Below are 25,962 nucleotides of genomic sequence, written 5' to 3' on the forward strand. Positions count from 1 at the left end.
ACAATTACAGTAACAGAATGGAAGTTAACTAAGGGAAACTGAGTTAACTATGGGAGAGGGCGTCCAGGCAGGAGGAGCATTTGCAGAGGCCCTGGGTACGGAACTCGCACCCAAGCAGGCAGGCGCCCAATCACACCTGGGGCTTCATGTCCCCCTAAACGAGTTTGGCTCTTTAAGCTAAAGGAGTAATGAGACTCCAAGAAAGAGATTTTAAGGAGCGAATGCCAGGTACCTTCCCCATGGTTTCAGAAAGGGCGCTGGGGCTGCTTTTGCCCACCAGGCATCCCCGGCGTCCATCCCGGCGGAATGAGCGGTGCAGTGCGGGACTCGGTAACGTTTCGGTCGGGCTGAGGGAGGCCCGAGCCGAGTCGCGGACTGAGCCCGCCAAGCCAGGCAGCGGGCGGGAGCTGGGCCTGTGGGGCGGAGAGGCGGTGGCCGCCAGCGCTGGGCGCCCCGGGGGACCCGAAGCGCGACCGACAGTCGGCGCGTTTGGTACTGGCGGCCGCAGAGTTCAGCTTCCGCGCCGCCTGCGCCTGTTCGCCGTGGAGGGAGCAAGGCCGCGGCCGGGCTACGTCGCCGAGGCGGAACCCACCGGTTGCTTGGTGCGGCCGCGCCGCAGAGCCTCCCACGACGCCCAGGTGAGACCGCAGCCCGGGTGGGCCCGGGCCCGACCTGTGCCCGCCTCCGCGCCCCGGAGCCCCTGCGCGCAGCCCCGGCGGCCCACGCCCTCGGCCCCGCTGCGGCTGCGGCAGCCGCCATCTCGCGGCGGCCGGCGGCGTCTGTGTGGTCGGTGAGCTCCGCCGGGCGAGGCGCGGGGCCTTAGCGGGGTGAGTTCCGGACAGCCCCTGGCGGCCGCCGGTTATCCGGGACCCGGGGACGGCCCTCCGCTCGCCGCGGGGTGGGAGTGAGGTGGAGGCGGAGGTGCGGCGGGCGCGGAGCGCGGGGCCCGGGGCCGAGGCCGTCCCTCTGTCCTACCCCGCCAGGCCTGCGACTGGCCGCGCTGGCCTCTCGCCTGTTCACAGTCTATAAAGATAATGTCTTTGTTGGAAACGTGGATCAAAATGGCACAAGAGAGGAAGCAAATCAGCCGTACCCCTGCTCTCCAAGACGAGCCAGGCTAACATTAAGATGTATTTCCTTCCAGTCCGTTTTACCAGTAAGTGTGAGCAGAATTTATTGTTGCAGACCCTAGATCATAAAGTGCTGTAAATTGGCCCGTTTCTCCTAATAATACATCACGTGCATTTTACCCGTGGCTGTAAATGTTTTTCTACATCCTTGTTATGGGCTGCACTGCACTCGGCATTTCTGTGTGCCAAGACCACAGTCGCAGCCAGCCCTGGCACCTGGCTTGCGCTTTGACTGGACTGTGGTTTACTGGAGTCTGTCTCTGATGGTGAGCAGTTTTTAGTTATTACAAAAAGTAATTAATTGAGCATAGTTCCATCTGTTTGGGGGGGGTGTGTGATTATTTGTTTAAAATGAATCTTCCTTAAGGCTTCTAGTATAGATTGTGAAATGGCTCTCTGAAAAATTAATCTCATTTTTGCCTCTCCTGTAAGTAGCATTTGGGAATATGTGGCTGAAGAAGCTTCTGCTGACTCTGAGGCCCCGTGTTCTCCAAGGGGCCCTTCATACAGTGTTTACACCTGTTGAGCAAATGACTTGCCTCATTGGCTGGCCCTTCCTGGTGCTTTTGCTGAAAAGGGAATTTTGAGCATCTGAGTTGCTACTGTTATTTTAGTAATTTTTCAGCTGACTTGTTCATCTTGGACAAATCACTGCACTCCCCCACAGGGCTCTGAAACATGGGCGCTTGGTTGTTAGGGAAGAGATTTGAAAAGATTACGCTGATGGGTAAGTCATGAGATATGCAAGAAGTGTTCTCTGAAGACATGTAAAAACTTTTCAAGTGCTTGACCTCATCTCCATCAGTGAAAATAAATGGAATTTGTTTTCCCACATTTTTCATTTACACTTAAAAATCTCTGTGCAAAAATAGAGGGTTGTTTTGGTACTTAACCATTTTTCAGTTTGGTCACATAATCTTGAAAATTAAATGTATGCATTTTCTTTTTTTTTTTTTTTATTGTTGGAGATTCATTGAGGGTACAATAAGCCAGGTTACACTGATTGCAATTGTTAGGTAAAGTCCCTCTTGCAATCATGTCTTGCCCCCATAAAGTGTGACACACACCAAGGCCCCGCCCACCTCCCTCCTTCCCTCTGTTTCCCCCCCCATAACCATAATTGTCATTAATTGTTCTCATATCAAAATTGAGTACATAGGATTCATGCTTCTCCATTCTTGTGATGCTTTACTAAGAATAATGTCTTCCACGTCCATCCAGGTTAATACGAAGGATGTAAAGTCTCCATTTTTTTTAATGGCTGAATAGTATTCCATGGTGTACATATACCACAGCTTGTTAATCCATTCCTGGGTTGGTGGGCATTTAGGCTGTTTCCACATTTTGGCGATTGTAAATTGAGCTGCAATAAATAGTCTAGTACAAGTGTCCTTATGATAAAAGGATTTCTTTCCTTCTGGGTAGATGCCCAGTAATGGGATTGCAGGATCAAATGGGAGGTCTAGCTTGAGTGCTTTGAGGTTTCTCCATACTTCCTTCCAGAAAGGTTGTACTAGTTTGCAGTCCCACCAGCAGTGTAAAAGTGTTCCCTTCTCTCCACATCCACGCCAGCATCTGCAGTTTTGAGATTTTGTGATGTGGGCCATTCTCACTGGGGTTAGATGATATCTCAGGGTTGTTTTGATTTGCATTTCTCTAATATATAGAGATGATGAACATTTTTTCATGTGTTAGCCATTCGTCTGTCGTCTTTAGAGAAAGTTCTATTCATGTCTCTTGCCCATTGATATAAGGGATTGTTGGCTTTTTTCATGTGGATTAATTTGAGTTCTCTATAGATCCTAGTTATCAAGCTTTTGTCTGATTGAAAATATGCAAATATCCTTTCCCATTGTGTAGGTTGTCTCTTTGCTTTGGTTATTGTCTCCTTAGCTGTACAGAAGCTTTTCAGTTTAATGAAGTCCCATTTGTTTATTTTTGTTGTTGTTGCAATTGCCATGGCAGTCTTCTTCATGAAGTCTTTCCCCAGGCCAATATCTTCCAGTGTTTTTCCTATGCTTTCTTGGAGGATTTTTATTGTTTCATGCCTTAAGTTTAAGTCCTTTATCCATCTTGAATCAATTTTTGTGAGTGGGGAAAGGTGTGGGTCCAGTTTCAGTCTTTTACATGTAGACATCCAGTTCTCCCAACACCATTTATTGAATAGGGAGTCTTTCCCCCAAGGTATGTTCTTGTTTGGTTTATCGAAGATTAGGTGGTTGTAAGATGTTAGTTTCATTTCTTGGTTTTCACTTCGATTCCAAGTGTATATGTCTCTGTTTTTGTGCCAGTACCATGTTGTCTTGAGCACTATGGCTTTGTAGTACAGACTAAAATCTGGTATGCTGATGCCCCCAGCTTTATTTTTGTTACAGAGAACTGCCTTAGCTATACGGGGTTTTTTCTGGTTCCATACAAAACGCAGAATCATTTTTTCCAAATCTTGAAAGTACGATGTTGGTATTTGGATAGGAATGGCATTGAATAGGTAGATTGCTTTGGGAAGTATAGACATTTTAACAATGTTGTTCTTCCCATCCATGAGCATGGTATGTTCTTCCATTTGTTAATATCCTCTGCTATTTCCTTTCTGAGGATTTCATAGTTTTCTTTATAGAGGTCCTTCACCTCCTTCATTAGGTATATTCCTAGGTATTTCATTTTCTTTGAGACTATGGTGAAGGGAGTTGTGTCCTTAATTAGCTTCTCATCTTGACTGTTATTGGTGTACACAAAGGCTACTGACTTGTGGACATTGATTTTATATCCTGAAACATTACTGTATTTTTTGATGACTTCTAGGAGTCTTGTGGTTGAGTCTTTGGGGTTCTCTAAGTATAAGATCATGTCGTCAGCAAAGAGGGAGAGTTTGACCTCCTCTGCTCCCATTTGGATTCCCTTTATTTCCTTGTCTTGCCTAATTGTATTGGCTAGAACTTCCAGCACTACGTTGAATAGTAAAGGTGACAGAGGACAACCTTGTCTGGTTCCAGTTCTAAGAGGAACAGCTCTCAGTTTTACTCCATTCAGTAAAATATTGGCTGTGGGTTTGTCATAGATAGCTTCAATCAGTTTTAGAAATGTGCCACCTATGCCTATACTCTTCAGTGTTCTAATTAGAAAAGGATGCTGGAGGGCGGCACCTGTGGCTCAGTCGGTAAGGTGCCGGCCCCATATACCGAGGGTGGCGGGTTCAAACCCGGCCCTGGCTGAACTGCAACAAAAAAATAGCCGGGCGTTGTGGCGGGCGCCTGTAGTCCCAGCTACTTGGGAGGCTGAGGCAAGAGAATCGCTTAAGCCCAGGAGTTGGAGGTTGCTGTGAGCTGTGTGATGCCACGGCACTCTACTGAGGGCCATAAAGTGAAACTCTGTCTCTACAAAAAAAAAAAAAAGAAAAGGATGCTGGATTTTATCAAATGCTTTTTCTGCATCTATTGAGAGGATCATGTGATCTTTATTTTTGCCTCTGTTAATATGGTGGATAACGTTTATAGACTTGCGTATGTTAAACCAGCCTTGCATCCCTGGGATGAAGCCTACTTGATCATGATGAATGACTTTTTTGATGATAAGCTGTAATCTATTGGCTAGGATTTTGTTGAGAATTTTTGCGTCTATGTTCATGAGTGAGATTGGTCTGAAATTCTCCTTTTTGTTTGGGCTTTTCCTGGTTTTGGTATCAGGGTGATGTTTGCTTCATAGAATGTGTTGGGGAAGATTCCTTCTTCCTCAATTTTTTGGAATAATTTCTGCAGTACAGGAATAAGCTCTTCCTTGAAGGTTTGATAGAATTCTGGAGTGAAGCCATCTGGACCAGGGCATTTTTTGGTTGGAAGATTTTTTATTGTTTCTTTGATCTCAGTGCTTGAAATTGGTCTGTTCAGGAGCTCTATTTCTTCCTGGCTGAGTCTAGGGAGAGGGTGTGACTCCAAATATTGATCCATTTCTTTCACATTGTCAAATTTCTGGGCATAGAGTTTCTGGTAGTATTCAGAGATGATCTCTTGTATCTCTGTGGGATCCGTTGTTATTTCCCCTTTATCATTTCTGATTGAGGTTACTAGAGATTTTACTTTTCTATTCCTCGTTAGTCTGGCCAATGGTTTATCTATTTTATTTATTTTTTCAAAAAACCAACTCCTTGTTTCATTAATTTTCTGAATGATTCTTTTGTTTTCAATTTCATTGATCTCTGATTTGATTTTGGATATTTCTTTTCTTCTACTGAGTTTAGGCTTAGATTGTTCTTCTTTTTCCAATTCCATAAGATCTCTTGTGAGATTGTTGATGTGCTCTCTTTCTGTTTTTCGAATGTAGGCATCTAAAGCGATGAATTTTCATCTCAAAACTGCTTTTGCAGTATCCCACAGGTTTTGGTAGCTTGTGTCTTCATTGTTGTTATGCTCAAGGAAGCTAATGATTTCCTGTTTTATGTCTTCCTTCACCCATCTGTTATTCAACAGAAGATTGTTTAGTTTCCGTGCCTTTGGGTGGGGTCGAGCATTTTTGTTAGAGTTGAGTTCCACCTTTAGTGCCTTATGGTCTGAGAAGATACAAGGTAAAATTTCAATTCTTTTGATTCTGTTGATATTTGTTTTGTGTCCCAGGATATGATCAATTTTGGAGAATGTTCCATGCGGTGATGGGAAGAATGTATATTTCTTTATCTTTGGGATGGAGTGTTCTATATGCGTCTATCAAGCACTGTTGTTCTAGGGTCTCATTTAAGTCTCTTATATCCTTGTTTAATTTCTGTTTAGAGGATCTGTCCACCTCTGTAAGAGGAGTGTTAAGGTCCCCTGTTATTATGGTATTATCAGATATCATATTGCTCAGACTGAGTAAGGTCTGTTTCAAGAATCTGGGAGCATTTAAATTGGGTGCATAGATATTTAGAATTGAAATGTCTTCTTGTTGTATTTTTCCCTTGACCAATATAAAGTGACCATCTTTGTCTTTTTTTACTTTAGTTGCTTTAAATCGACATGTATCTGAAAATAAGATTGCAACTCCTCTTTTCTTCTGAATTCCATTTGCCTGAAAAATTGTCTTCCAACCCTTGACTCAGAGCTTTAATTTGTCTTTTGAAGCCAGGTGTGTTTCTTGCAGACAGCAAATGGATGGCTTGTGTTTTTTAATCCAGTCAACCAATCTATGTCTCTTCAGTGGGGAATTCAAGCCATTAACATTTATTGAGATAATTGATAAGTGTGGTAGTATTCTATTCGTCTTATTTGGTGAGAGTCCATTGCTTAGTTTTATCTTTTGCATCAGTGTGGAGGTTTGGTTCTGTCCTTTAATTTCTGAGTTCTTACTTTGCTGCTGATCCATTGTGGTGGTCAGTGTGCAGAACAGGTTGAAGTATTTCCTGTAGAGCTGGTCTTGTTGTGGCGAATTTCCTCAATGTTTGTATATCCGTAAATGATTTGATTTCTCCGTCAATTTTGAAGCTTAGCTTAGCAGGGTATAGAATTCTGGGCTGAAAATTGTTCTGTTTAAGTAGATTAAAGACCATTAAAGACCATTGTCTTCTTGCTTGAAAAGTTTCATTAGAGAAGTCTGCGGTCAATCTGATGGATTTGCCCCTGTAGGTCAACTGGCGCTTACTCCTGGCAGCTTGCAGAATCTTTTCTTTTGTCTTGACTTTGGACAGGTTCATCACAATGTGTCTTGGAGAAGCTCAGTTAGAGTTGAGGCAACCTGGGGTCCGATAGCCCTCTGAAAGCAGTGTGTCAGAATCTTTGGTGATATTTGGGAAATTTTCTTTTATAATATTCTCTAGTATGGCTTCCATTCCTCTGGGGCATTCTTCTTCCCCTTCTGGAATTCCTATAATTCGTATGTTGGAACGTTTCATAAAGTCCCATAATTCTGACAGTGAACGTTCTGCTTTCTCTCTCTTATTTTCTGCCTCTTTTACTATCTGAGTTATCTCAAGAACTTTGTCTTCTACCTCTGAAATTCTTTCTTCTGCATGGTCTAACCTGTTGCTGATACTTTCCATTGCATCTTTAAGTTCCCTGATTGACTATTTCATTTCCTTCAGCTCTGCTATATCCTTTTTATATTCTTCATATCGTTCATCTCTGATTTGATTCTGTTTTTGGATTTCCTTTCGGTTATTTTCCACTTTATTAACAGTTTCCTTCATTGTTTCCATCATTTCTTTCATTGTTTTCAACATGTGTATTCTAAATTCCCTTTCTGTCATTCCTAACATTTCTGTATAGGTGGAATCCTCTGCAGTAGCTACCTCATGGTCCCTTGGCGGGGTTGTTCTGGACTGGTTCTTCATGTTGCCTGGAGTTTTCTGCTGATTCTTCCTCATGGGTGATTTCTTTTATCTGTTTCCTTGCCCTAATTTTCCTTTCACTTCCTCTTGCTCTTTAAGTTCTCGTGCCTGTGGACTAAGGGTTACAGGACCAGAAGGGTGAGAAGGTTTAAGAGCAAAAAAGGGATGAAAGAAAGGAGGACCGAGTGATAAGGAAAAAAAAAAGAAAAATAGAGAAAGGAGAGGGGGTGGGTAAAAGGAATATTGACAAAAAGAAGAGAGGCACAGAAAGAGGGAAACAGAGCAATATAGGTGTACAGTAGGGTACTTTGATGCAACCTTAAAAAAAAAACCACCTTCTGGGGGTGCCCAGTTGGGTGGTTCCCTTGAGGTCAGCAGCTCTTTGCTAACCTGATCAGACACAGTACCCCACCTCCACCAAGTAGAGAGGAAAGACAAAAATGCTATAAATCAAACCAAAACAAGCAAACAGAAAACTTTACGGGATAAAATTGGCTGGAAAAACCAAATAATAGCAGTAGAAACACTAACAAAAATGAAGTTCTAATTATTGAAATAGGCAGCAATGGGAAATTATAATTAAACTAGAAAAATTGAGAAAGAAAAAGGATCTGTATGGAAAAGGTTGAACTTAAAAAACAAAACAACAATCCACAACATCAAAATAAACAAAAAAAAAACAACCAAACCAAAAAAAAACACAACCAAAAACAAAGCAGTATGTATATGTTATTGAATATTGTCTGGGCAACACGTGGTCTTCTGGGGTATGAGATGTTAATCACAGTTGTGATACGACTGGAGGCTGCTAGTTTCTCAAACCCCAGCAGGTAGACACCCTAAATCTCTCTTCAGCCCACTTAAAAGGCACTTTGAACTTGTTCACTTACTGAGCAGAAGCTTTCTCAGGGAAGTGCTTGTCGCTGGAATCATTGCTGAAGTGGCTATCCACTTACCCTGTGTGCCAAAACCGGTCTCACTCTGCCCCTGAGGGTTAGGGCTGCAAGGCGGCTGAGACCCCGCCCTTAGGCTACTTGGTCGCTGGGTTACCAGCTCCCACCCAATTCCAGCTCTGCTACCCTGAGGGCGGAGCTTGCCGGGGCATAGATCGCTCACAATGTCTGCCTGTGACCCAGAGCCAAACACTATTAGCTCCGTCTGGCTCAGCGGCTCAGACTGGGGCCCTAGACAAAGGCCAAAGTTCTCCGCACTCCCACTCAGGCTCTCCCCAAGGCAGTTCAGCTGAGTGCCAAGTCCAAAGACACCAAAACAGTTCACAGGTAAGGCCTTTCTGGTTTGCAGTCTCGCTGCTACTGAACTTACAGTTGCGGGCGGGTTTAGACGGATTGAACACACGCAACCACTTGCCGGTTTTCCACTGTTTTAGTCCTCCTCTTGGGGTCCAGAAGTCTCTCGCTGACTCCCTGTATCCTCTCAGGGGTGATGATAGGCAGATCCCACCAGCCAGAGATGCCTGGAGTCCTATATCCCCAGACTCACGGTGCCCAGATGCAAGGAAGCTGTTACTCGGCTGCCATCTTGCTCCGCCTCTCCTAAATGTATGCATTTTCTTTCTCCCAAATTTTAAACTAAAACCTTCCTTTCTGCCCATCTGCTGAGGCTAAAACCCTATTTCTTTAGTACTGTTCTGTCCTGTGCTGCTTCCTTCTACAAGAACGTGCCTATTGTATTATAATCATCTTTTTTTTTTAATTTTATTTTGAGATAGAGTCTTACTCTGTTGTCCAAGCTAGAGAGCTATGGCATCAGCATAGCTTACAGCAACCTCAAAACCCAAGGGATCTTTCTGCCTCAGCCTTCCTAGTAGGTAGGACTACAGGCGCCCAGCACAACGACCCACTAATTTTTCTGTTTTTAGTAGAGACGGGTCTCCCTTGTGCCCAGGCTGGTTTTGAATTCCTGAGCTGAGGGGATCCTTCCACTTCGGCCTCCTGGAGTGCTAGAATTATAGACTTGAGCCACTGGCCAGGCCTATAATCATCTTTTGATCTCTCCAGACTCCCCTACTGTGAGTTTAGTGCCCTTAAGTGTTTAATAACTAGTGGTATACTGGATGAATTTAGAAAATGACATGGTGTGACTCTAGCGCAGGACCTAGTAACAGTTGCTCACACGGAGCTGAGTTGCTGAACCATCCTGATCAAGTTGAAGGACATGAACAAATAGAGAGCAGATTGACACAGTCACCAATTTGGTCCAGAAAAATTCCATAGGGAAGAACAATGGGTGGCTTGCCCGGGGTTAGGAATTGAAAAGATATGTCATAGAGAGTGCTGAGCAAGCATTTCAAGGCACAGGTTGTAGCAGATACCAATATAAGTGCCATAGCTTGAAAACATGTCTACAGGCTCCCACCTTGGTTCACCTACTGCTGAGCACCATCCAGAAGACACAGAAGAGCAGCTGTAGGCGATGGCTGATTAAAGTGAAGTCATCAGATTTTAGCTGCTAATGGTGAGACTCTGGAAGGTGTCACTCATGAGCAAGTGGGTGCCATTCTAAAACACCAGAAAGGAACTGTCACCTTAACTGTGCTGTCCTGGCCTTTGGGTTCTGATCGCAACATAGATGTGTTATTAGGAAATTCATAGGGAGATGAAATTCTGGATAGCGATGAAAAACCACCTCCACTAAAATTCACCTTCATTTTCACCATCTCATCTTCTCTGCTCAGGAGACATGACTGAGGTTTCATGTGAATTTCTCAAATCAACAATCATTTCATAATGTTTCCCAGCTTCTATCCCCTCTTGGCAAGGTTAATTTCTAAAATTTGAATGAGTCCGATCTGTTTTGCATTTAACATCAGTGTTTGCCAACTAGTAGTAACTGGTTCTAATTATATTTGCTGAAAGTGGAAAAAAATAGAAAATGACATGTGTTTATTAAATTGAATATGTAAGTTAGAGATCTATGTGATATTCAAATGAGTGGAATAGAAATTGGGGACAGGGACATTTGTGATCATTCCTTGATTGCAGATTTAACTGAATTCTAGGAAATGGTACAGGCACCTAGTTTTGTTTTGTTTTTTTACAAATTTATTGAGGTATAATTCACCATACAGTTAACCCATTTACAATGTACAGTTCATTTTTAGTATGCCACATTATTAAGTTTTTAAGTTGTAAAATTTAGGTACCATAAATTTGCCATTTTAACCATTTTTAAGCTACAATTTAGTGGCATTAAGTACATTCACAATTTTGTGTGGCCATCCTCACTCTTGATTTATAAAACTTTTTCAATGCCTTAAGGCAGAAACGCTATAACCATTATGCAGTAACTCTGCTATAGTTTGGATTCTTGTCCCTGCTAAATCTCACGTTGAAATTTGATCCCCAGTGTGGCAGTATTGGGAGGTGGGTCCTAAGGGGAAGTGTGGGAGTGGATCCCTCATGAATACACAGATGCCCTCCCTTCAAAGTGAATGGGTTCTCACTTTTAGTTCTCAGGAGAGCTGGTTGCTAAAAAACAGCCTGGCTCCTCCCCTTCTCTCACCATGTCATCTGTGCCTAGCTGGCTCCCTTCACCTTCTGCCATGAGTGGAAGAAGCCCCAAGCCCTCACCAAATGCAGATGCCCAGTCTTGAACTTTTCTAGATGTCAAATAGTGTGAGCCAAATGAAGCTTTTCTCGCCTCAGATATTCCTTTACAGCAACACAAAAACAACTCTCTTCTTATTCCTATGCCCCCAAGTTTTTGGTAACCTCTAATCTACTTTCTATCTCTATGGATTTACCTAATTAGATATTTTATATAAGTGGAATCATATAATATCTGTCCTTTTTTCTGGCTTATTGCACTTAGTATAATGTTTTCAGAGTTTATTCATATTATAATATATATCAGTATCTTATTTTTTTGAATGAATAGTAATCCACATTTTGTTTATCCATTCTTATGCTGATAGACATTTAGGTTGGTTTCACCTTTGGAATAATGCTACAATGAACTCTAGCCTATAAGTATCTGTTTAAGTCCTTGCTCTGGATACTTTTGAGTATGTAGGTAGAAGTAGAATTGTCAGGTTCATATGGTAATTCTGGGTTTATGTTTTAGAAGAGCTGCTATATCATTTTCCATAGCAGCTGCACTATTTTACATTCCCTCCAGTAATGAGCAAGGGTTCCAGTTTCTCCACATCCTTGCCAATGCTCATTAATTTCCTTTTGAGTACAGCCATCCTCATAGGAGTGAAGTTGTGTTTCACTGTGGTTTTGATTTGCATTTCTCTCATAATTAATGGTGTTTGGCATCTTTTTATGTGTTAATTGACCATTTGTGAGCCATTTATCTTTGGAGCAATGTCTATTCAAGTTTTTTGTCCACTTTTAAATTAGGTTGTCTGTCTTTCATGTTGTTGAGTTGTAGAAGTTCTTTATATATTTTGGATATGAAACCTTTCTCATGTATAGTATTTACAAATATTTTCTCATCCTGAAAGTTGTCTTTTCATTTTTTTGATAATGACTTTTGATGCACAAAAGTTTTAAATTTTCTTCCTTTCTTTTTTTTTTGAGACAAAGTCTATGTCACAGCTCACAGCAACCTCAAACTCTTGGGCTTAAGCGATTCTCTTGCCTCAGCCTCCCAAGTGGCTGGGACTATAGGCGCCTGCCATAAGGCCTGCCTGGCTATTTTCTTGTTGCAGTTGTCATTGTTGTTTAGCTGGCTGGGGCTGGGCTTAAACCTGCCAGCCTCAGTGCATGTGGCTAGCGACATAACCACTGTGCTAAATCTAAAAGTTTTAAATTTTCATAAAGTTCAATGTATTATTATTTCTTTTATTGCTGTTCTTTTGGTGTGATGTTTAAGAATCCATTGTCAAATCCAGAGTCATGAAGATTTACATTTTCTTCTAGGAGTTTTGTGGTATTAGTGCTTATGTTTAGATCTTTTTTCCATTTTGAGATAACTTTTGTATGTGGTGTGAGGTAGTTGGTTGAGCTTAATTCTCTTGCATATGGAAGTCCAGTTTTCCCCCTACTATCTGTTGAAGAAACTGTTCTTTCTTCACTGGATAGTGTTGGCACCCCTTGTCAAAATCAGTTGCCCCTAGATGGATGGGTTTATTTCTGAGGTCTATCCCATTTATCTGTTTCTATCCTTATACCTATACCACACTGTTTTGATTACTGTGGCTTTATAGTAAGTTTTGAAATTAGGAAAGACACCTTATGTTGACTGAACACTGATTAAAATGAATAAATTCCTTAAGCACAGAAGTATATTCTTCAAATTGTTGACACCTCCTTATGTAGTGTCTCTTGACAGCAGGTTCACATAAATGCTTGTTGATAGAAAATATGAAGGTTGGGCATTTATTACAAGAAAACTTTTGTTGTGAAGGTACACTTCCTTTTGAGAAAATAGACATAATTTTTGCAAATCATACAAAATTACAGAGAATTTTGAAAACACAGATACTCCTTGACTTATGATGAGGTTATTTCCAAATAAACCTATCATAAGTTGAAAATAACGTAAATCAAAGATGTATTTAATACATTTGATCTACTAAAACATCTAGTTTAGCTTCACCTACCTTAAACATGTTCAAGACACTTATGTTAGACTACAGCTGGGATAAATCAACTAACACAAAACCTATATTATGGTATCTCATGTAATTTATTGAATACTGTACTGAAAGAGAAAAATAGTGTTTGTATGGGGTAGATCTTAGGACCAAAAAGTAGTTGATTTATGATAGTTTGACAGGGGTTCAACTGCTAATCCCTAGTCTTCAAATATGGAGGGTTCCTGTGAGTATATGTACACTTCTGATTTTAGTCAAACTTAATTAGCACTGCAGCCCAGTTTCTGTTTAGTTCATTGCACAGTACTAGGCTCTGGTTCTGACTTGGGCTCTGCTAGTGGCCTGAGCAAATCAGCATATTCCTGGCTGCCTCCCATACACTTACCAGTTCTTTGAAATTATCTAAAATAAACAAAGATTTTAAAAATTATATCCCACCATAATGTAGCCTTCTGAATTATTATTATTTTTTGGCCGAGGCTAGGTTTGAACCCGCCACCTCCGGCATATGGGACCGGCGCCCTACTCCTTGAGCCACAGGCGCCGCCCAGCCTTCTGAATTTTAATGTAAACATTGCATTTTAAGTAAGTCACCACCCTGTAACACCGATGCTCCCAAAAGAGGCATCCTGTTTATCTTGGAGTTCTGTGTATTCCCCGGCCCGTGCCTCATCCCCTGGGGGCTTCCTGTGCTTGGAGTTGAGAGGCACGGGACCCAGAAGATCTCGTAGGTCTCTTGCAGCTTTCATATGCTATTGTACTTGAAATAAACTAGAGTTTATTCTCTAGTTTTAATAAACTATACTTTTAAGAAATTTTAAATCCACAACAGGGAAAAATATGATTGACTGGTTTACATGATTTAACTTCTTTCTCTGAAAATTAAAGATTGCAATTCTATTGTGTGTAAAAGCTGTTTCATCAGAAACTACATACAATTTAAGAAATGGATTGCAAAATTAGAAAAATCCTTTGTAGATGTCATCTTTGTTGCTTTCCATCTTTCTTTGCTGCAATTCTGCTTTTTTCTTTCCTGGCTGCTAATTGGATTAAAGACTATTTTGCCAACCATGGCATCTGGAGATGACAGTCCTATCTTTGAAGATGATGAAAGGTAAATGTCTTGCATTGCAATAAAACTAGACTTTGGAAATACTCAGGATTGTTGTGGTTATTTAAAAGAATTATTTATCCAAGCTACTGTGTTAAGGACACATTTTGTAGAATTGTAGAATGCATAGTTCTACTTATTTTATGATTTAAGGGCAGTAAATACCTAGCATGGAAGGGAAGTGACCACCAGTAACATAGCATTCTTTTCCACAGAACCTTGGTGTGAGGTCTCCCAGTTCCCATCAGCACAGAGTTCAGAGTTCAACCACTTCAAAATGATATAAAATCCATTTACTATCTCTAATTTACAGCATGCAAAGGAAATAAGAGTGAACAAAGAAGATGTGGTTAAGAGAACAAGCTTTCAAACCAGAGTCCTAGGTTTGAATCCTATCTCTGCCACTTAATGTCATTGTGACCTTAGGCAAACCCTTAGCCTCTCTGAGCTGCATTTGTAAAATAAGGATACTAATAGTACACGTCTCATGGTGATTTTGAGTTAATATATTTAACTCTGTTCTTAGAACAGTGCCTGGCACAGAATAAGCACTTAATACATATTAGCTACGATCATTATTACTATAATAAATGTTCTGTCAAAGCTAAAAAGATATATCAATATCAAAATATTAATTATGTATGTATTATATAGTATATGCCATTCCCATGTGATACATACTTTATGTAAGTAAAAAAATATTAATAGTGAAAATATATGTTTAAATTATGCCAGAATTTTTTGACAAATCAGAATCCTTAATTTTTTAAATAAGCTGTCCTGTAATAATGACAAGAATTACTGTTTTTCATAACATTTAAAAATCATTTTTCTTGGGTGGCACCTGTGACTCATTGAGTAGGGTGCTGGCCCCATATACTGAGGGTGGTAGGTTCAAACCCAGCCCCAGCCAAATTGCAACAACAACAACAAAAAAAAGAAAAGAAATAGCATTAAAAATTATTTTTCTTTCTGCTGTAGGGCATTTCTTCCATGACTGCTTTTTTAACAGTCTTACTATAATAAGTTACAACTCAGTTTTATTAAAACAAATGCCTACTCATTAGTTTAAGTATAGAATATCGAAAGAGTTTTTATTTTGGAGTGATTGGATCTGAAAAAGAAAAAATTAAAGACTGTGCTTTTAAAGGCTGTGGGGGAAGAGTAGAGACTTTTTACTGACCTTTCCATGTACTGTAGCCTAGCTTAGAATACTATCCAGGACAAACTGGAGGATTCTTAATCCTATTAATATTAAGGTGACTTTTTTTAGAATTAATCGGACTATATGCCCATATTTAGTAGTTGTGTCTTAAAAGAAGAGTGAATAAGGGGGAGAAAATAGTTACATGTACTGTGAGTAGAATTCTGTAAGTAACACCTCTTTTAATATCCTGAAATTTAGAGGGTCTAATCTGATATTTTCATCTTGGAAGGAGCAATTGGTTATTTTATTACTATTACTATTTTTTGCCCATTATAATCTTAATTTTATTCTTTTAGCCCTCCTTACAGCCTGGAAAAAATGGCAGATCTCGTAGCTGTTTGGGATGTTGCTTTAAGTGATGGAATCCATAAGATTGAATTTGAACATGGAACCACATCAGGCAAACGAGTAGTGTACGTAGATGGCAAGGTAGGAAAAATTATGTTCCTTGTAAAATACAGTATACAGAGAAACTGGATTTTGTTAATGTAAATTCAGGGCTTTTTTTCTTATAATGGTTATCTTTATGTTTTTGGCCTGTGATCATTTTTTGTACAAAGCAAACTAATAATGGGTACAGAATTCCTGACTGTAACATCTGATATTTAAACTTAAAATGGCTTTATTTTCTAAAACCTTGGCATCATGAATTAATAAAATTATATCAAAATAGCATTGCCTTTGTTCATTGCATTACGTTAATTTAATTACATTATTTCTAAAATTAAATGTTAATTTTCCTTCTACTTGTGTATTTTAAATGTTTATTTTTTACTTAGGAAGAGATAAGAAAAGAATGGATGTTCAAATTAGTAGGCAAAGAAACCTTCTGTGTTGGAGCTGCAAAGACAAAAGCAACCATAAATATAGATGCCGTCAGTGGTTTTGCTTATGAATATACTCTGGAAATTAATGGAAAAAGTCTCAAGAAGTATATGGAGAGCAGATCAAAAACCACCAATACTTGGGTATTACACTTGGACGGTGAGAACCTTAGAGTTGTTTTGGGTAAGTTGGTGCTGTTTCTGCAAAATTTACTGGTTTTTTATGATGACTGTTTACTTTGTTCCTCTAACTATCCAGACCTTTTATAGAGCTTTGAAATGGAAGAGGAATGTAAATGTAAGTGTATTTCTAATGTGCTTGTGAGTAAAGTACTCATTTAACCCACCATTTTATACATAAAGTATCTTACAGCAGGTTTTAGAATGATAGATTTGAGGATTACAAACTTAGGTTAAAAAAAGTAATATCGATGTAGACATTTGTTATTATTTGGTAATTTGCTTTATAAGCATATCATAAAGACAATTAGAACTTTAAACAGTCCACAGTCTATTTAGATGCTAGCAAATACCTTTTGTTTTTTAGAATAAAAAAAGTTTATCAAGTAATAAATGAACCGAGTTAAAAAAAAAATAAAACTCCTGAGTAGCTTTTTTTCTTTTTTTCTGAGTAGCTAGCTTATTTATTGAAGTAACTGGATCAATTTGTCTTGAAGCGTTTCCTACGGTCTGGATTTGCACACCTGTAATGTTCCTGTCTTCTGTACTTCCTGTAAATTGAAAATTTACAATTGAATTGTAAATTCCTGTAGTTGATTCTGAAGAATTAGTCAAATTTAGGTTTTGTTGGTTTTTTTGCAGGCTAGACCACCTTATAGTCTACTGGAGCAAGAAGCAGATGGTGTTTATTTGTTACACTTTTTTTGATATCAGCAACCACTAATGCTTAGTGCCTAGATCCATTAATTCATTAGTGGTTGACAAAGCGTGATATTCTGTCATTCCTTGTTTATTAGCTAGAATACTTCCATAAATTAGAAATTTCTGGCCAAGTGCAGTGACTCACGCCTGTAATCCTAGCACTCTAGGAGGCCAAAGCAGGAGGATTGCTTGAGGTTAGTAGTTTGACACCAGCCTGAGCAAGAGAGAGACCCTATCTCTATTAAAATTGGAAAAATTAGCAGTATGTGCCCTATAGTGCCAGCTACTAGAGAGGCTGGGTCAAAAGGATCGCTAGAGCCCAGGAGTTTGAGGTTTCATGAACTATGACGACATGACTACATTCCAGCTGAGGTGACAGAGCAAGACTCTATCTCATAAAAAGAAGAAAGAAAGAAACTTCCTGTCTTCTCCTATTTGGTTACACAGTGGTACTTTTATATAGGAAATGCAGAATACACGTTCTAATTTTTTCCTTTTTTCACCAGCTTTCAAAATTTTAAATTGTTCCTTTTTCTTTATCCAAAGGTGATCATTTAGTGTCTTTTAAAATCATTATAGCATGGATTTAAATGATTTGATGTGTTTCAACACATTGCTGTTATACTAACTAGTGCTCCAGTTGTCTCATTTTGGACACTAGTGAGGGGCTTTTCATGAGGCTGGCACCTGAATCCTCTTGACGCACCTTCCATAGACTTAGGTGGCTTCGTTGCTACTATGGTAGGAAAATAAAGACAACAGGAGGAAAGTTGTAGTATAATAAGGTGTCACGGTGGGAGGAAGTTCTGTTTCTGTTTGAAAGCTTTCACTTCTATGAAAGCGTTTGTAGAACATACCTGCTCAGACCCCCCTCGCGAGGCCCTGGCTCCTGGTCGTGTGGGCGGAGGGGCTCTGCAGGCAGGGAGAGGAGATGCCCCAGGATGGACGTGCTGCAGAACCTCCCACCAGTCACAGGGTCCATTTCTGAGTCGTAGTAGTTTGAATTTTATCAGATAGATACGTTCTTTTATTAACATACGGGCTTTTGAATAGGTGATACTCTCCTATGACTCAGAAATCAAAAGGGTGCAAAAAGATACATCGTAAAGTCTTGTTTCCATTCTTGTTCCCATCCACCCTGTTTTCCCCCCAGGGAAACCATTTTTAATAAAAGATAACAATTTTTAATAGTGCGTCCTAGTCTTTTTTTACTCAGAGTCAAGCAAATACAAATATTACCTCCTTATTACCCATAAACATCTTGCTTCATTCATTTGGTATATTCTGAAGATCCTTTTATATCAGTACTTTTTCATACTTTGCATAACAACATAGTAAATTTCAGTAGTGCCATTTAAGTCATTCCCAGCCGATGGACGCCTGCGCTGTTTGGAATCTGCTGCTGTTGTGAGCTGTGCTGAATGACTAGCTTCATTCACATGCTTCTTGGGATATGGTGCACGTATTGTTTAGTACAAATTCCTAGAAATGGAAATTTAGGAAAGTAGGGCTGAAGAATAATTGCATTTGTAATAGATTTCTGTCCCATTTGGCTCCATGGAACTTTCACCATTTCGTATTCCCACTGCTAACCCCTGAAGTTCTCCAACAAAGGATATTGCCAGATTTTTTGATTTTCTTTTTTTACATTCCACTTGGTGCAAAATGATATTTCAGGGTTGTTTTTAGTTGCCTTTTTAAAAATTGGGTGTGATTGAGCATCTTTTCTTAGGAATTTTTCTTTTCTTTTTTTTTTTTTTTGAGACAAGAGTCTCACTATGTTGCCCTCCATAGAGTGCTGTGGTGTCACAGTTCACAGCAACCTCAAACTCTTGGGCTCAAGCGATTCTCTTGCCTCAACCTCCCAAATAGCTGGGACTACAGGTGTCTGCCACAACACCCAGCTATTTTTTGTTGCAGTTGTCATTGTTGGTTAGCTGGCCTGGGTTGGGTTTGAACCCACCACCTTTGGTGTATGTGGCCGGCACCGTAACCACCGTGCCACGGGCACCCATCCTCCTTTGGAATTTCTTTTCTGATGATGCCTATTTATGTCCTTCATCCTGATTTTCTTCTGGGTTGTTGGTCTTTTTCTCTTTGATTTCCAGGAATCTTTATTTTAGTAAGATTAGTCATTTGTGCTATGAATTTCAAATATATTTTTTCCAAGTTTGTCATTTATTGTATGACTTCAGCTATCTATGTGTATATTTTTTTCAATCACGCAGAAATGGGTTCTTGTTACTGTTAATGTAGTCAAATTTAACCCATTTTTTTCTTTTATGACTTCTGCATTAAAGGTGTTTTTCAGAGGAAGGCTAGTTATCTATTGTAGGAAATCTAGTATGTGCACATTTGTGCAGTAAGCATACTAAATAAAACTCCCGTTCCCACCACATTGTGGCTTATCTAGCCCTGTGCATTCATGTGTGGGGACAAGCTGGGTATCCCTGCAGCTGAGACTCTAGATCAGTGGTTCTCAACCGTGGGTCACCACCCCTTTGGGGTTCGAACGACCCTTTCACAAGGGTCGCCTAATATCAGATATGTACATTACGATTCATAACAGTACCAAATTATAGTTATGAAATAGCAACGAAAATAATTTTATGGTTGGGGGTCACCACAACATGAGGAACTGTATTAAAGGGTCACGGCATTAGGAAGGTTGAGAATCACTGCTCTAGATGCTACCCTTCAAGCTGCCAGTGGGGTGACCAACCCCTGCCCGTATCTCCCGAAGCCCTCCACCTTTCTCTTTTTTCTGCCTAGCCCATCTAAAGGCTTTTCTTCACTCTCTGAGGCTCCTATCTCAAAAGTGTAGGGAGAAATGGATCCCTTTTAGACCATGCCTCAGGAGCAGATGGACCTGCCAGAGTTAAACCCTTGACTGCGCAGTGCCTCACACTTGACCCCTGGACTTTACATGCACAGACAGGTTATATTTCTTTCTCTTTTTCTTTATAATACCCAAAGCTCATCTTCTGGTGGCTTCTATAGCTTAGTGGGTAGGGCTCTGGCCACATACACCAAGGCTGGCCTGGGCCAGCTGAAACAACAATGACACAACTACAACAACAACAACAACAACAAAAAATAGCCGGGCGTTGTGGCAGGCGCCTGAAGTCCCAGCTACTTGGGAGGCTGAGGCAAGAGAATCACTAAAGCCCAAGAGTTTGAGGTTGCTGTGAGCTGTGACACCACGACACTCTATCCAGGGCAACAGCTTGAGATTCTGTCTCAAAAAAACAAAACAGAACCAAAAAACTCATCTTCTGGCTTCTTGATGAGTGCAGCCTTCTCTCCTGCTACTCCCCAGCACACTATCATTCATAAGGGGCTATGGGGACTCATCACATAGGAGCCTTGGCAAGTAAACTGATGCACAAATACGTTGTGGCAGCATTTTGTATCCTATTGTTCAACATTGTGCAGTCTACCAGCTATGCTTATTTTTTTCTTATGATCAAATAATTTTTCTCCAAAGTAAAACCATTATTAAAAGGAAAAGATATTATTGTGCTACCCAGTAAGAAACTGAAGGCTAAATTTCTAAACCTGACATACTGTCTGTTCTGATAAACCCTCTGGCAGCTTTTCTTAGTGGTTTCTTTCTACCTTCATCCAGTTGGGTCAGTGTGGGAGACAGGGAGAATCATCTGGTCACTGATATTAAAGGACATTGTGTGTGGAAAGGTCCCTCGTCACATTAATTTATATGCATCCTCCTTTAAAGATTGTCCTTTGGTATTTATTTTGGTTAGCAGGACTTCATCAATTCATATAGGGACCATAAAACATCTTACAAGATTGTTTTATTTCACTTTGGTTTGTGAACAAAAATAAATACAAATGGATCAAACTTGAGAAGAGTTTCAAAGCCAAGAAAAAGTATTGAGTTTTAGAATATTAATGGAGTTTCAGAAACCCAGTGGATCAAACTTCTCTTGAAATAATAAATATGTAAAGTTATCTTCACCTTTAAATCACAGAATTATAATTTTTCAAATTTTGTTACTTTTACAGAAAAGGACACTATGGATGTATGGTGCAATGGTAAAAAAATGGAGACAGCAGTAAGTTGAACTTTTGACTACCCTCAGTGCTAATGAATAAGTTACTATTTAAATGTTGCTGCTGGGTGGTGCCTGTGGTTCAGTGGGTAGGGCACCAGCCCCATATCCCGAGGGTGGCACGTTCAAACCCGGCCCTTGCCAAACCTCAACAAAAAATAACTGGGCACTGTGGCAGGCATCTGTAGTCCCAGCTACTTGGGAGGCTGAGGCAAGAGAATTGCCTAAGCCCAGGAGTTGGAGGTTGCTGTGAGCTGTGTGACGCCACGGTACTCTACCGAGGGTGATAAAGTGAGACTCCGTCTCTACAAAAAAAAAAAAAGTTGCTGCCTTTCCTAATTATAGAGATTTTACAATTAACCAAAGTCCTCTCGGTAAAAAACAAAAAACAAATTAAGTACTCCTCATTCCAAATTCTGAAAACTTTTCCAAGACAGGCCCTAGAGCAGTGAGAGTTTAGAAAATGTTTTGAGCTAGCACAAACCTCACACTCCACCTATCCTCTCTTGGACCAGGTTCTATCCATCTCAAGTTAAAAAGTTCACTGAGCTGGGCAGCCTGTAGTCCTAGCTACTTAGATGGCTGAGGAGGGAGGATTGTTTGAGCACAGGAGTTTAAGAACAGGTTGAGCAACATAGCAACATCCTGTCTCTTAAAAAAAAAGAAAAAGAAAAACTTCTTCCACCAAAGGTTGGCATTTTCCTGTATTTATCTGTTAAGTGATGCTTTTATATACTACCACTTCTCAAGCTGAATGCATAGAAATCTCATTGGATGTGGTTAGCATGCAAATTTTTTTTTTAAGAGACAGTCTCACTTTATTGCCCTCGGTAGAGTGCTGTGGTGTCACAGCTCACAGCAACCTCCAACTCCCGGGCTTAGGTGATTCTCTTGCCTCAGCCTCCTGAGTAGCTGGGACTACAGGTGCCCGCCACAACGCCCGGCTATTTTTTTGTTGCAGTTTGCCAGGGCCGGGTATATGGGGCTGGCGCCTTACCACTGAGCCACAGGCAGTGCCCAACACGCAAATTCTAACATTTAGAATAGGTGCTGCCAGTGCTGCTGGCCCACAGATCATACTTTGAGTAGGAATACTTTATATCGTACAGCCAAAGCAGACAATACTTTTTTTGGAGACAGAGTCTTGCTCTATCACCTCAGGTAGAGTACAGTGGCATCATCATAGCTCACCACAACCCCAAACTCCTGGCTCAAGTGATCGTCCTGCCTTAGTCTCCCTAGTAGATGGGACTACAGGTGTGCACCACCACACCTTGCTAATTTTTTTTTTTTTTTTGTAGAGACGGAATCTCACTTTATGGCCCTCAGTAGAGTGCCGTGGCCTCACACAGCTCATAGCAACCTCCAACTCCTGGGCTTAAGCAATTCTCTTGACTCAGCCTCCCAAGTAGCTGGGACTACAGGAACCCACCACAACGCCCATCTATTTTTTGGTTGCAGTTTGGCCGGGGCGGGGTTTGAACCCGCCACCCTTGGTATATGGGGCCGGTGCCCTACCGACTGAGCCACAGGCGCCGCCCACACCTGGCTAATTTTTTCCAGTTTTGATAGAGACAGGGTCTTGCTATTGCTCAGACTGTTCTCAAACTCCTGAGCTCAAGGCATCCTCCCACCTCAGCCTCACAGAGTGTTAGGATTACAGGCGTGAGCCCTGGCACCAGATGATATTCTGAAAGTGGGGTTTTTAAGAAAGAAGTAGTACAATGCCAGATGACATGAAGGTAGACAGTCACGAAGGGCACTGTCATAAACCCCAGAAGACCAGTAGTGCCAAGGCAGGAAGACAGAAACTACCCCACTCACACTGAAATCCCCATCTAGACTCCAGTATGTTTGGCTCCGTTATTAAGTGCTTGCATCACTAGGTGGGGTGCATATAGGAATGAATTTCAAGCAGGAATTCAAGAGTTGTGAGCACAGGGGAGAGTGGAAAGCCGAGTGCAGAACTAGAAGCTGGAATCACAAGGTAGACATTCTCATGTGTCACGGGGCCTGGTATCCACCCTTCATGCTGGCTCAAGACGTGCACACCAGGGCTAGAGATAGCGAAAAGCTGTTCTTCAGTCACATTTAGATTGAGCATGTTGTAGTTCCTGCTGTTACCTCATTTATTTATTCCAGGTATAGGACACTGAAGAGAGGTGCTTGGAGGAAAGGAGGTCTGTGAATAAATTCACAAACCACCCAGAATCTGCTTGATCTTGTAGCTGTTCCTAAGGAGGTGCCAAAGTCAGCAGGGAAAAGTTACAAAGATGAATGATTTTTTGTTTCTCAGTCCTGGAAAGTTGAACCTGAGTTCACCCAAAATTGATCCTCATTGCTTGAGCTGTTTTCTGGGTTAAATTTACTGGCCTAGACTTCATTTACACCGAGAGGCTTGGCGATCTCTTCAGTATTTTATGGCTCCCTTTGAAACAGCGTTAGATACCATTAATATGGGTCAGGTACCTACTGTGTGCCTGACACATCCCTGCTGGTCTTTCCTACCCTGGAATTCTCTAGATGGAGAGTCAGCATTGTTGAATTACATTTCCTCCCGTGAGTAAAGAGAATGTTGCTTTATGGTATTAAAAATGTTGTAAGTAAGGTAAAAATGATGTTCATCCACATGTTTAAGTAATTGACAGAAAACCATAAGTGTTTGGAAAATAGCTTTTTATGAACCCAGTTCTCTCCTCATTGTGACTATAACCCAGTTTGCAGGGCAATTTGCGCAGCTCCCCACTGGGGCAGCCTTCCCTAGTACTGTACACACCTGCAACAAACTGATCTTGCTGCCTGAGTTACAGCTTATTTTCTCTTTTTTCTTTTAATCTCAACACATCATGACCAAAATTATGTATTTGTTCAATTCCCAAGAAGGTATTACAGGGATTATATTACCCTTGCCCTGCTCTCCAAAGTCTTTTTTTCAAGGCTCAGTTTAAAAAAGGACTCAAGGACATGCTTGTGGTAGTACCAGTCCCCTTCCATAAAGAGCCACTGCCACATTGTTCCCAGAGCTAAGGAAAAGCTTCTTTTCCTTTGGTTAGATGTTAACTATGGGACTTTTATTCTGTCTGCTTTGGCTGCCAGGAAACTATTAGCCAAGTTTTATGTCTGTGGTTTCTTTGCTTTCTGGAGTAATTCATTTTTATCCTCTAAGCCTACTCTTCCTTCCTTCTCTGTACTTACTTGGCTCTTAACTTTTTACTCTATTGTTCAATAGAAATATGTGCATGAGCCACAGATATGAGCCACATATGTAATTTTTAACTTTCTAGAAACTACATTAAAATTTTTTAAAGGTGAAGTTAATTTCAGTAATATATTTAATTTAAATCAGTGTATCACAAACATTATCATTTAACATGTAATCAGTATAGAAAGTTACTTTACACTCTTTGTTTCAAACTGTCTTCTAGTGTATATTTTACACTTACACAGCTTAGGTCATTTCAGATTAGTCACATCTCAAGTGCTCAGTACACATGTGGCTAGTGGCTCCATATTGGACAGAGGAGGTCTAGATTTAGTGGTCAGTTTTAGGATATCTGTATTTTATTGTAAGCCACCTTATATCCTGAGGAATCATATTTTCACAGTGGTTAAGAACACTATATCCCTTATTGAATGGGGCCTTTAGCAAATAATCTATTCCTCAATTTCCTTGTCTGTAAAATGGGGATAATAATAGTACTTTTCTCAGGGTTATTTGTGAGGATGTAATGAAATAACACATACAAACTTTTCTTAGCATATTGTAAATAACTAATAATGTTTACGTTTATTTTTATGTTTGAAAACATATAGAAACATCACCATGAGGTATATGTTTTTTTCCACTGAATCTTAAAAGATTTTTAAGAATTATAAGGGTTATAGAAAAAAAAATTCATTCACAACAGATGGACAAACATCTGTTGTTTTGCAAAGCATAACATGTAATTAATATGTTACTTCATTATACCCCAGTACTTTGTAGATGGTGTTAATGCTGTAGACAAAGAAAAATGTTTCTAGAACGTCAATTTGTCCTTTTGTTCGTCCAGGGTGAGTTTGTAGATGATGGGACTGAAACTCACTTCAGTATCGGGAGCCATGACTGTTATATAAAGGCCGTTAGTAGTGGAAAGCGGAAAGAAGGGATTATTCACACTCTCATTGTGGATGACAGAGAAATCCCAGAGACTTCCTCAGTGACTTCATCTTAACGAATTTTAACCTTGGGAAGTAAAGATTAGGACTTTTAAATTACTGTGGTAATTTACCTGGTTGGTATGTACTCATCTGTACATTTAATCTGCAATGTTTTGATTTTGTTACTTAGAACTGTAACATTCCAAGGGTCAGGGAAAAAACAAATTATGTACAACCATGAAAATTACAATTTACTTTGTAAATAATGTTATATGTTTTAAAACCAAATGAAAAATGAGATGTGGACCAAAGACACTAATGTTTTATATTAGTAAACTTTCCTATAATAAACACTGCAAAATAAAATTGGTGCTTCTTGATTTGTTTCTAAAAATGGATGTCTTCATAAGACTGTGAAGACAGGTCCTCTCTCTAGTTTAAAGCAATTGGCACACAATGATACAATTAACAAAAGAAAAATAGAAACATTTTCTATTTGGAAACATATTGAGGAAATGTCAAATAGTGTCATATCAGAATTTTATTTAAAATGTTTCAGAAAATGAGTTGTTTTGTTCAATACAGGGAGGACAAAACACAAGCAGAAAAGAAGCAAACTTTTTTTTTTTTTTTGAGACAGTCTCACACTGTGTCAGCCACCACAAACTCTTGGGTTCAAGTGATCTGCCTGCCTCAGCCTCACAAGTAGTTGGGACTATTCATGCGTACCACCACCTCCA

General features: G+C 40.2%; 1 protein-coding gene across 5 annotated transcripts; it reads left to right on the plus strand.

The window, feature by feature from the left end:
* The first annotated feature begins 476 nt into the window (after positions 1-476).
* On the plus strand, positions 477-25,577 carry FAIM (Fas apoptotic inhibitory molecule). 5 transcript variants are annotated; one of them, XM_053598909.1, is made up of 6 exons: positions 762-827; positions 14,041-14,099; positions 15,600-15,732; positions 16,083-16,311; positions 21,036-21,085; positions 25,135-25,577. In XM_053598909.1, exons 2-6 carry the CDS (start codon positions 14,056-14,058, stop codon positions 25,294-25,296), a joined length of 618 nt encoding a protein of 205 aa, XP_053454884.1. In that variant the 5' UTR covers positions 762-827; positions 14,041-14,055; the 3' UTR covers positions 25,297-25,577. The 5 variants fall into 5 exon arrangements, with proteins under 5 accessions (XP_053454885.1, XP_053454887.1, XP_053454884.1 ...); XM_053598908.1 differs by lacking the exon at positions 762-827 and adding an exon at positions 896-1,156; XM_053598910.1 differs by lacking the exons at positions 762-827; positions 14,041-14,099 and adding an exon at positions 477-638.
* Positions 25,578-25,962: the final 385 nt, after the last annotated feature.

This window comes from Nycticebus coucang, chromosome 8 (assembly GCF_027406575.1).
Source record: "Nycticebus coucang isolate mNycCou1 chromosome 8, mNycCou1.pri, whole genome shotgun sequence".
In the NCBI taxonomy this organism is placed as follows: Eukaryota; Metazoa; Chordata; class Mammalia; order Primates; family Lorisidae; genus Nycticebus; species Nycticebus coucang.

Bases quoted from the DNA above. Each gene is read 5' to 3' on its own strand.
- FAIM (XM_053598909.1), top strand. From the start codon at position 14,056: ATGGCATCTGGAGATGACAGTCCTATCTTTGAAGATGATGAAAG. The intron at 14,100-15,599 runs GTAAATGTCTTG...TTATTCTTTTAG, and splicing joins ATCTTTGAAGATGATGAAAG to CCCTCCTTACAGCCTGGAAA. The intron at 15,733-16,082 runs GTAGGAAAAATT...TTTTTTACTTAG, and splicing joins TAGTGTACGTAGATGGCAAG to GAAGAGATAAGAAAAGAATG.